This window comes from Sarcophilus harrisii, chromosome 1, assembly GCF_902635505.1.
Source record: "Sarcophilus harrisii chromosome 1, mSarHar1.11, whole genome shotgun sequence".
In the NCBI taxonomy this organism is placed as follows: Eukaryota; Metazoa; Chordata; class Mammalia; order Dasyuromorphia; family Dasyuridae; genus Sarcophilus; species Sarcophilus harrisii.
The window spans coordinates 339,388,751-339,401,928 of NC_045426.1; the positions used below are offsets into that span (position 1 = coordinate 339,388,751).

At 44.6% G+C, this 13,178-nt stretch overlaps 1 protein-coding gene across 2 annotated transcripts in view; it reads right to left on the bottom strand.

The window, feature by feature from the left end:
- Nucleotides 1-10,444, bottom strand: part of PGAP6 (post-glycosylphosphatidylinositol attachment to proteins 6) — a 30,451-nt gene extending 20,007 nt beyond the window's left edge. The window contains exon 1 of one of the 2 annotated variants that reach the window (XM_031945701.1): nucleotides 10,183-10,444. In XM_031945701.1, coding sequence (XP_031801561.1) covers nucleotides 10,183-10,300 — 118 coding nt within the window. In that variant the 5' untranslated portion in view covers nucleotides 10,301-10,444. Of the gene's footprint in view, nucleotides 1-9,405; nucleotides 9,861-10,182 lie in introns of those variants that run through there. The other variant, XM_031945702.1, reaches the window with a different exon arrangement.
- Nucleotides 10,445-13,178: the final 2,734 nt, after the last annotated feature.

Here is a 13,178-nt window from a genome sequence, read left to right on the forward strand (position 1 = left end):
AGTTAATATGGCACATTGAGTAGTCTCACCATGATAATCACCATGGAGCTAAAGTGAGGGGGAGGGAAGAGTTAAATATCCTGCTTTGTAAATACAAGAGGTATTCAGTATCAGGAGGGTTTAGGTTGCCCTCCTCCTGAGCAAAGAGGCATGGAAAAAGATACCTTGCCCTTAATTTAAAGAGTGTTTCCAAGCTCTCAACAGTGATGTCAACCTATGGCAGGCCCATGTTGTTCCTCTGATCACTTTTCCCTGGTCAAACTCGAAGGAAGCAAAGAAAAATCTTGCTTGGCATCAGCTAGGTCAGATAGGCTTCTCTCAGCCAGAGACTCCAATACCAAGATGAGGGGTATACAGGATGGAAAATTTAGAGGCTTGAGACTTTCAAATTCCTTTAGCAGAAGGCCCTAAGGAAGAAGGGGATGGTAGACAATCTTGAAGTCTTATGATCAATCCCCTAGTCCTGCTGTCTTGGCAGAGGCTATCAGGGAGATGGCTAAAGTGACTGAATCCTGAAAAAAAAATGCTACCATGACCAAATTAGGGTCAGGGACAGATTGATTGCCTTGAGTCAATACCTTTGGGATGGATAACAAAAACTGGGACCAATGATTGAAGGGAGCTGACAAGTGGGAAGAAGAGGTAAACTTCTCACAGGACACCAATTACTAGGAGACTTCCTGCTCCTCACTAGAGGAGCATTAATCATTGCTCTCTTATAACTGGAAAAAACACACAAAGAGTGAAGGCACTTGTGTAGGGTCACACAATAAACAGTGACAAAGCTAAGTTCAGGTCTTCTGATATGAAAGACCAAGATCAAGTCTCTAAACTGGGGATAATTAGCCTGGAGAAGAAGAAACTTAGGTATAGGATGATCATCTTAAAATATCTTTGGGCTCTTTTATTATTTCTTGATGTCTTGTGGAGTTATTAGCTTTATGTGAAAAGATATAAAGAGATCCCAATTGGTGGTGTTTCCCTAATCTACTTGGTCTCACAGGACAAACCTTGGACCAATAGTTGGATGTTCTATGGAAGCAGATGTTATTTCAATATAAGGAAGAACTTCACAAAATCAAAGCTTCACTACAGATATTTCTTTCTCACTGTCAGTTTTTGAGGGGAAAACTATATAGCAGTGACCCACAGCATAGTGAGAAATGGGTGTCAGGATGCCTGAGTCCCCTGGGTAGCTGACTCAGCCTGAACAGATCACATAGCCCTTGTGAGGCCCAGGGCCAACTCAGCTTCAGAGGGATTAAGCTAAGCCAAGGCCTCATTTCCACAGAACATATCAGGCTCAACTATATAACAACCCTTCAAACACTGACTGTGATACACATGTACACTCAGTGGTGCCCTCAGGAAAGGAAAAGAAAATCTAGCCTTCTCTGAATCTTTATGCTAGATTTACTCTTCCATGAAGAACTATTCCTCTAAACTCAGGAGGTGGTATGGTTTTAAGACAGAGAATTTGGGTGACATAGGACCAAATCCCAAATTCTGTCTCATGTGAGGGGTCTATGTGAGGTCTGTCTATATGAGGGGTCCATTTCTCTCTTTGGGACTCAGTTTATTCATCTCTATGTTAGAGATAGAAATATTAGGGATAGTATCCATTAAATAATTCTCTAAGTAATGAATAATGAACCTATTCCCCCTTTCCCTGAGCTTGAAGGTACCCCATCCCTCAAACCCTAGACTATTCTATTACAGCAGGGTATCGTTGTCAATTTCTCATTAGGCCAGGTCCCTCTGATTAATAATCATTTTATTTATCATATTTATTTATGACATAATAGTCATATGTCTCCAGTTTCTTTGAACAAAGCAATCAGATTCAATCTGGGTAAAGTCTCAGCTTACCTCCTGCCTCTTTTCTCCTCAATTTTCTAGCCAAAGTCAGCCTTAGCCTCTTCAACCTCCCTTCCCTCTCCAAATCTCAGGACAACGTCATGAGAATTAATTTGAATTTAAGAAATATTTAGGGGCAACTACTTGGTGCAGTGGATAAAACACCAGCCCTGAAGACAGGAGGATCTGAGTTCAAATTCATCCTCAGACAATATTTCCTGGTTATGTGACCTTGGGCAAGTCACTTAATAACTCCAACTGCCTCAGGAAAAAAAAGTAAATATTTAAAATTAACTACTAGGCATATGGTTCAGTGGTACTCTGTAAGGTGAAGACAAAGGTGAATTAGATTCCTGCCCTCAAAGAGTTCATGGTTTGGGTGGGGGAAATATCTATATATCTATATCTATCTATCTATACACACACACACATATAAATATAAATATGCCCAATAAATCTAAGATGTGGGCATTCCCTCCAATGGTAAGTTCACTAATCCTGTCTACCCAAACTACAATTCATCTACAACTTAACTAAAGACACTTTTGTTTGCATCCTTGCCACAGGACATCCACTTCCTAGGGGTTTCTTCTCATTCTCCTGACACTGAATTTATATCAATGTTGTATACAGGTTGCCTTACTCCAGCCAATAACCAACTCATATCTTTCTCCCAGTCATACATGTTTCTTATAATATCCTCTGGATGGCCTTCTCTGGCATAATTCCTCATTTGAAATAGGTTGTAGTCTGCTCATATCCACCTCATGCTTCATTACCCTCTGAGTGATCTCTAGCTTCAATTCTTTGAAGATCATGTTATAGCAACCCATAATACAAACAGTGTGATAATTACATAAGAGAGGTAACAGAATGTTATGGTTCTTCAGAAGAGAGCTCATTTCCAGAGGGGAGGAGGGAAGGAATCAGGGAAGATTTCAAGAAGGATGTAGCATTAGAAGTGAGCCTTAGAGGTAGGGCTGCCTGTCAATAAACAGCCTGAGGCCAGAATATAGACAAAGTATAAGGAGGATGAGAACAAAGGCCAGGAGGTGAAAAAGTGCAGAAGATGTGTTAGGTAAACAGTGAGCAGAAACAGAGAAGATAAGCCAGTCTGAGGTAGGCTATGTTTTCCTTAAGGGAGACTAGAGGAATCTTCTGTTCTCTCAATCTATCATTCCAGGGAGGGAGGGAAGGAGGGAGAGAAGGAGTGAGAAGGTGAGGGAAGGGAGACAGGGAGGACAGAAGGAAGGGAGGAAGGAAAGAAGGAAGGAAGAGAGGGGGAGGGAGGGAAGCAAGGAGGAGAGGGAAGGGAGACAGGGAGGAAAGAAGGAAGGGAGAAAGGAAAGAAGGAAGGAAGAAAGAAAGAGAGAGGGAGGAGAAAGGGAGGGAAGGAGGGAGGAAGGGAGGAAGGGAGGGAAGAAGGGAAAAAGGAAGGGAAGGAAAGAAAGAGGGAGGGAGGGAGGGAAGGAAAAAGAAACAAATAGAGTGAAGACTCAGATCACAGAGTTTTAGGAGGATGGGAACAGTTTTAATACAACTGGCTCTGGGTTAATGTTCTAAAAAAAAAAAATCTTAAATGATTCCCTAAAACCAAAGAGAAGCAGCTAGGTAACATAATGTGTTCGGCCTAGAGGGTGAGACATCTTCCCTGGACAAGTCACTTAAACCCTGCTTGCCTCAGTTTCCTCATCTACCCTCTTCATTCTTCATTACTCTCTGGATGATCCCCAGCTTCAATTCTTTGAGTTGAATGAGCTGGAGAAGGAAACGGCAAACGACTCTACTGTCTTTGCCAAGAATACCCTAAAACAGGGTCACAAAGAGTCTGTCTGATGTGACTGAAAAATGAACTTTAATAATAAAAAAAAAAACCTGCTAATCCTGGAATTAAAGGCCATCTATAATCTATATGAAACCCATTTTCTCAGCCATCTCTTATACTAGTATAATTCTTTCAGTATACTATATTCCAATGACTGGTCTCTATGCCTTTGTTTTTGTCCATTTTATTCTTCATGCTTGGAATGAACTTCCTCAACCCCAATCCATATCCTTTCCTCTGGGAGCCCAATTCAGGCTCCCCCTTCATCAGCAAGGTTTTCTTCCATTTCCAGTATCTAAAAGTGAGCGCTCCTTCTTCCAATGGTTCAGTGCATTTGATCTGTGTCACATCTATTTCTAATACCCATCACTGTTTCTCAAACACAGAGGGCACTTAAACAAATGTTTATTATGAAATGAGTTGGTCAGGGTAATGTTATGTTGAATATGCCTGTATTTCAATTCAATACAATGAAGTTATTAATTACAACTCCACTGTAATGTTGTAAAATCCTGTCATTAAGTCCTTGGCTGACTATCCCTGATAAAAATGCATTGTTGAATAATGATTGTTGATCTGAAATAACTAACTCTCTCCATTACACTCAATTCTCCCTCCTAGCATTAAAGATATTAGGCTAGGTTTGAAGGAAAAAAAGAGGATATCAGGACAAGTCTACTTGTATATATGCACTTTCAAAGAGGGCAGAGAGAAGGAGTAACAGGGTCCTCCAAGATTGAGAGCAGCAATTCCAGACTAACCCTCGAAGCACAGTCTCTTTTGATGGATGACATCTTCTATAATACAAAATACATCTTCTACATAAAGTAGTAGCACTGTTTTATGAAGGCATCCTGTAGCCCCTAAAAAATGGCCACATTTCAGCCCTCTTTGTAGTGGCTAGAAACTGGAAACTGAGTGGATGCCCATCAGTTGGAGAATGGCTGAATAAATTGTGGTATATGAATATTATGGAATATTATTGTTCTGTAAGAAATGACCAACAGGATGATTTCAGAAAGGCCTGGAGAGACTTACATGAACTGATGCTGAGTGAAATGAGCAGGACCAGGAGATCATTATATACTTCAACAACAATACTATATGATGACCAGTTCTGATGGACCTGGCCATCCTCAGCAATGAGATCAACCAAATCATTTCCAGTGGAGCAGTAATGAACTGAACCAGCTACGCCCAGAGAAAGAACTCTGGGTGATGACTAAAAACCATTACATTGAATTCCCAATCCCTATATTTATGCACACCTGCAGTTTTGATTTCCTTCACAAGCTAATTGTACAATATTTCAGAGTCTGATTCTTTTTGTACAGCAAAATAACAGTTTGGTCATGTATACTTATTGTGTATCTAATTTATATTTTAATATATTTAACATCTAGTCATCCTGCCATCTGGGGGAGGGGGTGGGAGGTAAGAGGTGAAAAATTGGAACAAGAGGTTTGGCAATTGTTAATGCTGTAAAGTTACTCATATATATAACCTGTAAATAAAAGGCTATTTAAAAAAATGGCCACATTTTATACTTATATTGTATTTAATTTATACTTTAACATACCTGGCATCTGGGGGAGGGGATAGAGGGAAAGAGGGGAAAAATTGGAACAAAAGGTTTGGCAATTGTCATGCTGTAAAATTACCCATGCATATAATTTGTAAATAAAAAACTATAATTTTTTTTTAAAAAGGCCACATTTTAATGTAGTTATACGTCTTAAGAAGTTAAAGCAATAGACACAGGAGCTGTCCCAGAAACTACATCCCTAGAAAAGTAGCTGGGAGAGGTAGAGAGTCCCTTGAGGACACTGGCTGAAAAAACAGATAAGACTTGATTTTCTCCAAAGCTTCCTGAAGAGACCAGACACCTACAGCAGCAGCTTCTACTTCTTAGATATCCCTTTTCCTTGGAAGGGACAGAGATTTGATACTCGCATCTCATTCACATATATCCCCTGAAAGGATCAGCTTAGTAGGCTTTCCTTTGGAGAATACCTTCCAGAAGATAAGACAGTGTCAAGGGCTCTGGATACAGATATTTCAACTACCTCCAGTCTATTTTCCCTTGGGATCCCAAAAGAAAAGGCATTTGATCAGCCAGTCTGGAGCCTTAACTAAAAGAGCTCAATGACATGGCTCAGGATTATAATCCCACAGCTTCTGACAGTTACAATTAGATGCAATTAAAACTTGGCTGAGCTGCCCTGCACCCTAAGAAAGCTATAAGGACAAAATTAAGAGTAGTCTGAGGAGCAGGATATCATGGATTAAAGGAAGGCAGAAAGATGACAGCTGGGGCACCCAGTAGCAAAGAGTCCAGGAATGTGGGTGACTGTGAAGATGAAAATATTTGTAAACTCATCCACCTCTACAGCAGTGTTTCATTCCAAGAAACTCTTTCAAATATCCTCTAGAAAGCCCAGTTAGACAAGAGGGTGATGACTCAGACTCCCCTTTCCACCACAAATTCAACAGACGCTTAAGAGAAAAATTGATGCAGAATTGAAGACAAGTTTGGTGACTTTTTCAAACATATCCTTCATAGCAGGGAGTAAGATTTGGGCCCAGGTACTGCCACATCAAGTATACAACCCCATCACTCCTCTGGTTCTCCCTCTAGTTTTCCAGCCAGATTTGAATGTGCAAGAAGCCCAATTCTTTGGTTCATAGATATATGGGCCACTGAGTAACCTCAGGCCATTACTCAAAAACACTAGGGAAAGATAAGCAAGCCAGTGAAAACCCTGTCCCAGAATCACCCCATTACCCTGTCTATCTCCTCCTCAAGAATTCCTTCATGGGGCTGCTGAGCAGGGCAGTGAGCAGAGATGCCAGACGTTCAGGTCTGGAAATCCTCCCAGCTGCCATTCAAAACATCAAGCTCAGGTAAGCCTTTGGCCTCCTGGACTATATATTCTTGGGCCACAGTGGGATGAAAAGAACTAAAGCCTAGGAAAATAATCATTTTTCTGAGCTTACAACCCAAACTGTGGCACAGGTGGAATCTGTGGGGGCCTATGGTTCTCTTAAGGCTGGACTGTCCTTATTCCAAGAGCAGGTCTAGAATATGATTTGGAGGTAAGGAGGTGTAAGCTCATTAAAGGTGGGAATTGGGGAGTAGGAGGTGAGACAAAGGAAAAGCAAAAGGCTAGCTGAAAGAGGCACTCTGGGACAAAAACCTCCCTTTTCCCCTCCCCTCAAGAACAGGGTAGCAATAATTCAACTACCTGGGCTTTAGTCCTAAGGGAGAAAGGTAGAAGGAAGGAGTGGAGAAACTGGTGCTGAAGCAATTAAATCAGGAATTCAATACTCAGAGAAGAAAAACAGACTTTCATTCCAAACAGTGCAAACCTAGAAGGCACCAACCCCTGGTAAGAACAGGAGCTGGGAAGAAATATTTTAGAAAAGTCAAGGTGACAATGAAAATGAACTACTTCAAGGCTATGATCTACTGATCATAGGGGCATCAAAATATGCCCTTCCTACCCCCACCCCCAACTTTTTCTTCATCCTCTGCACTTCTGGGAAAACCTTTAAGCAGCCATCCAATAGCTTCCTAATTGCTCCACCTGCTTTCAGGGTCCCCCCCATCTGAACACAAGTTGCCAAAATAATTCTAAAGCTGGATCTTTCCCTGTCCAAAAAACTTCATAGGCTTCCTATTTCTGCTAAAATAAAATAAAAACTTTTTAAGCCTATGATTTAAGGCTCTCTACAATCTGGCTTCAGTCTATACCTTTCTATACATATTTCACATGAATATTCCCTTTCACACACCATGGATTCCAAACAACTGTTCTACTTGGTACCTAAAGTCAGCATTCCATCTCCTACCTTCATACAGCTTGGCCCCCATGACAGGCACCTTGAGGGGAGAGAAGAAAGGCTACATAGGCTAGGGAAGCCAAACCCCCAAAGTTGCTACCACCATGACCATCTTCAGACCCTGAGGGGAATAGCCTGAGTCCAAAAACCTTGGGAAGAATCCCCAAGTGCTCCAATCCCCAAGCAAGCCCCAGACCCCACAGTTACCACTGAAGGGATAAGTTATGGAAAGGGGCTATAATTTCCTCACGACCAATGAGCAACAGATGCTGACCAACTGCCACCAACAGGCAAATAAGCACAGGAACCCTGGGAGTGGAAACACCTTTTGCCTATCCCAGACCACCCATCCTGCTTCCCAGCACAGCTCCCATAACTATCATTTGAAGAAACAACTCGTGTAGAACTAGCCATCCCAACTTCCTACCTTATACAAGAAAGGCAAGAGGCAGCAGCATGTCAGGAAGGTCAAACCACGACCACCATCACCACTTCCCTTCAGACTTTTGGGGGAAATCCCTTAGTCTGGGAGCCTTGGAAGTGCAACCCAATGCCCTCAGCCATTATTTTTGGAGACAGAGATGCAACCTAGCAGCTGGTTCTGCAAGTGTTACAGCTACTACTCAAGGTCCAGAAAAGAAAGTTCTAGTTATGAGATCTTTGGTACTGTCAAAATGGCTCAGCATCAGAAATAGGTATGTTTTTATCAGTGGAAATAATATGAAGGAAGGGGCACTAATATTTATCTGTTTTGCCATTACATCGTAGGACCGTGGGACCTTTCCCCACGATTTGTAGTTGAAAACTTCATTAAGTTTCTTCCCCATTAGAATGTAAGCCCTTGAGAGCTGGGGCTGTCTCGTTATTCTGTTGCTTTTGTATTCCCAGTGTTCATTGAAGTGCTAAGTAAGAATGTATCAATGCTGGTTTCATTCATTCATGCTTAAAACACACTTCCTATCTCCTCATCTCCATTGCTTAAAATCTTTAACTTTCTTTAAAGGTAAAGACTTGCCTAATCCCCCTAGCTGTCAGTCCTCTCTTCTTCAATTCTGTGTTTCCGTATTTCTGTATATATTGTGCCTCTCACAGGAACAGTTTTTCATTTTGACTCCTGAATAAATACAGAGCAGGTGCTTAATAAATCGTTGAGCTGCCAAGCCAACAAACCACCCACTTGGCCGTCTTACTTTTTTGTCCCATATGAAAACTGAGATAAGATTCGCACCGCCAAAAAAAACAAACAAACAAAAAAAAAAACCTGTCACTTAATTTTGTCGTTTGATTTCCCCCATCCCTTGAAGCAATGCTTCATTAGAAAAGGAGGAGGCAGAAAATGAAAGGGAAAGTTGTCACTTAATTTTGTCGTTTGATTTCCCCCATCCTTTGAAGCAATGCTCCATTAGAAAAGGAGGAGGCAGAAAATTAAAGGGAAGTCGAGAAGTGGCTTTAAAGTCTCCCGGGGCTCTCTCCATCTGAGGTCCTAGGCAAATTCTTGGGCTTGAGAAAGGAAGAGAGAATTTCTGCAGGTCAAGTTTAAAGCTTACAAACCAGCCCCTTCTCGAAACTCTTAAGGGGTCAACAATAAGACTTAGTTATAGGAAAATGAGAAAAGTCTCAAAAGGTCACAGCCCCCCCCCAATTCATGATTGTACCTGGACATCCTGGTAGGAAGAAGGAAGTCAGCCAAGCACTTAAAAACCTCAGGAATTCTTCTCCAGAATCCGGCCCTCCAACAATTCAATCATTACCAATGACCAGGACAATACCAGGACAGCCTAAGCTCAGCTCACTGTCTCTGTCTGACACAAAGTGTATTTTCGCTCCTCTTGGCTTTACCTCAAAACTACATCAAGTTAGGGGAGACTGGGGAAGCTTACCTCCAAATCCAAGGCTTGCATGGCTCAGCAAGGCTTCCTTGAAAAGAGTTAATTGTAGGGGAGGATGGAGGGCTCTACAACCGGACTCGCCGCAAATTAACAAGAGCGCTAAAAGGCTACACCTATCCGCTGCCTACACCAGCCTCGGGTCTGGAAGAGGTCCCACACTTATCTGGGCCAGCTGCAGAGGTCCTCTGGGTCTAGCGTTTAGCACAGTGCTTGGCACAAACTGTAGGCGCTTAATAAATGCTCGTCGGTGTCTGACTCGGGTCTCTAGGTCCTGTTCCAGGAACTTTTCAGGTCCTCGGAGCCTGCCGAACCGTCAGGGCAGACTGGCTGCGAAGTAGGCTCTCTGCCCCGGAGCCCGCAGGAAGCCCCTACCCCCGACCCTTTTTCAATTACAATTAGCAGCCCGCCGTTCTCCCGGTAAATTCTGACGGCTTCCCCCCCCTTCTCAGGAAGAACTTCTAAGAGTGGCTCCCTGCAGCTTAACGTGCCTGCCGTTCTGGACTCGCCCTTATTTTACAGGAAAGGAAACTGAGGCCAGCAAGGGGAAGTGACTTGGCCAAGGTCACCCAGTGGGTCGGTGGCAGTTTGCGAAAATCCAGACCTCCCCCTCCTCCCGCGGGCGGCCGGGTGGCCCCCGACCCAGGGGAGGGCAGGTGCGAGCCCCGAGCACGTACATGGTCGCGGGCGGGCGGCCCCCCCCGCCCCCGCCCCGCCGGGTCCCGCCCGCCTCGGGCCCGGCTTCCGAACGGCGCGTCGGTCCTCACTCACCGGGGCCGCTGCCGCTCGCGTTGGCGGCGGGGACCGCGGCGGCGGCGGCGGCCGAGGGGGTCAGGCTGAGGAAAAGCAGCCACGCCAACGGCCCGGCCGCGACTCCGGCCCGGCCCATGGCTCCGCCGTGCTCGGCCCCTCTCTATCCGGCCCGCGTCCCCGGTCTCCGGCCGCCCGCGTCCCGGCCGCCGCCGCCGCCGCCGCCGCCGCCGCTGCCCCGGGCTCCCATCGTCGCGGCCGGTCTCCGCCGCCCGCCGCTGCCAGCGCCCGGGGCCACTTCCGCCGGCCAGGCCCCGCCCCCTGCCCTGCCCTGCCCTGCCCTCCCCGGGACCCGCAAGAAATTCGGCCCCGCGGGGCCCGGCTGCGGGGGAGACACCTGTCTGGGCCGCGCCGGGCCCGCCCCCGGGACAGCCTCAGACCGCTGCCCCGCAGAGGAGGAGAGGAGAGAGCAGCGCCCGCCGGGGGGAGACCCGGGGGGCTGAGGAGCAGCGGGCTCCGGGTTCCCATCTGTAAAATGGGCGGTCTCCGTCCCCTGGAGCCCGCGAGCAATTCCCCGGGCTGTCCGAGGCTGCCGACTGTGACTGGGGAGAGCGGCTCGTGCTCCCTATCCGTTTCCCACCTCAGACACGCTTCCTGACATCTGCGCGTCTCCGCCCCCCCGGTCTGAGCCTCCGTTTCCCAGTCTGAGAGAGTGGGGCCCAGCGGGAGCTCGGCCTTCCTTATCTCCGGTCCTCCGTGTGCCTCAGTCCTCTCATCTGTGGAAGGGGGATAATGATAAAGCACCTTCCCTCCCAGGGTTGTCGGAGGATTAAACTCGAGCCCTAAATATTTACTATCGCCATTATTACTTCTATAAGTCTTGGCTAATTTTATGGCGCTGCTTTTTTCTCTTGTGTCCTCTAGTAGAAACTTGATAAATAGGAAACATTTTCATGGTAAAAATGGAAATTTAAGATGAAAAAAATGATGTAAGAGTGAAAGGTATTAATAAACTTTAAAAAAAAAAAAATCAAGTAGAGGAATTAGATTGAGTTCTTAAATGCTCCACCTTACCTTAATACCAAGTCTGCCTCTGTGAAATGAGGAGTTTGGACTAAATTATTTCTAAGGTCTCTGAAAGCTCCAAAAGTTTATATACTGATTCAAAGCAAGTTCGCAAAAACTAGAGCTATAATGTGTGTATCTATACCTGTGGGGCTTTGTTGTAGTGGCTGAGGTGTGTTCTGATAGGCCAGGTAAAAGGCGGGATGGGGACCGTGTATTTTCCCTCCCTCAGTATTTTAGGGTCTGAGAATGAGGTCAGGTTAGACCAGAGTTGGGTCTCAGAGGAGAAAGGTTAGGAGCTGGGAGGATGCATCCTTGAATGCTGGGATTGTTTTTGCTTTTTTTTTTTTGTATCCCCAGGACTTGGCTTAAGTTCTGACACATAGTAAACAGAATCAAGGTCAGGAGTTGAACAAGAGGAGGTTGCAATAGAATCACAGGCTCTCAGTGTTGGAAGGGTCCCTGGAGTCCATCTTGGACTGGGATGAGTCCCTTCTACCACATCCTGGAAAAAAAAACCCATTCCACCCCCACCCCCACACCTTTGCATGAAGCCTTCTTACTAAGGCCCAAGGCACTGCATTCAATACACATTTGGATAGCTCTAATTGTTAGAAGACTCCTCCTCTCATTAAGTCTCAGTCTTTGTACCTTCTGCCTACTGCTCCTAATTCTGCTTTCTGTGGGACAGCCTTTCTCTTACTAGTTTAGATTCAATATTGAAAGGAAGGAAGGCAGTGCAGTGGATGGAGTGCTGGGCCTGGAATCAGAAAGACTCCTCTCCCTGAGTTCAAAGGTGGTCTTAGAAATGTACTAGCTGTGTGACCCTGGACAGGACACTTAATCCTGTTTGCCTCAGTTCCCTCCTCTGTCAAATGAGCTGGAGATGGAAATGGCAACCCCTCACCAAATGGGATCAAAAAGGAATTAGATAAGACTGAACAACAAAAATTGGAATGAGGGACAGCTAGGTGGTGCGGTGGGTAGAGCACCAGTCCTAAAGTCAGGAGGACCTGAGTTCAAATCTACCCTCAGTCACTTAACACTTCCTAGCTGTGTGACCCTGGGCAAGTCACTTAACCCCAATTGCCTCAGCTAAAAAAGAAAAAAAATTGGAATGAAATGTGACCATCATCAGGGCATTCAACAGTTAACAAAAGTTTGCTTATACACCATAGAATAAAGATCCAATCAATATGGATAAATCCATCAATTCAGTTAAAGGTGCTTTCCTGAATTCTATTTGGAAACGTGTCTGAAAGGCAAGGCAAGAAAATATCTAAGTCCGAAGCATCTCAAGTCAAGATGTATGGGTTTTTTAATGCCCATTATGCCAATATGAACGAGAACCCTTATTAATATGGCTTTGATCCACCAGAAGGCTAGATCAATAGCTAATTTTGCTTGGGCCAATCATGCTTCCTTGGCTTTGGAGAAAATAAGAACTAGTATGATCTACTTGGTGCAGGTGAGGAGAGAAATGCTGGCTTATCTCACCCAGTTTGGCAGATTGAGCCAATTGGTAAAGAAATCAGTGCCTTTCAAGAAAATAATCCAGTCTAATCATGGAGCAACTTGTCTATGTCCTATACTTACGAACTTCATGAGGGACTCTCCAAAGAAAGAAAGAGCTTGTGGCTCAGCGTGTTCTCTACACTTTTACCTACTACCGTTATGCTTTTTAATTTTTGCCTACTCTTCCCCACATTGACTTTGTGAGTGTTGATAAGGCAGTGTGCCCTAACTTTTAAGGAGAAATTATTTGTAGTCACTGTTCTTCCTATATCATGTGAATATAGCAAACTTTGCAACTTCTTTTTCTAAAATAAACCTTTCTATTTTCAAAACACATAATACAAATACAAAACACAAATAATTTTCAACATTCACTCTTGTAAAACCTTGTGTTCTAAATTTTTTTCTTCCTTCCTTCCCCTGATCCCCTCCCCTAG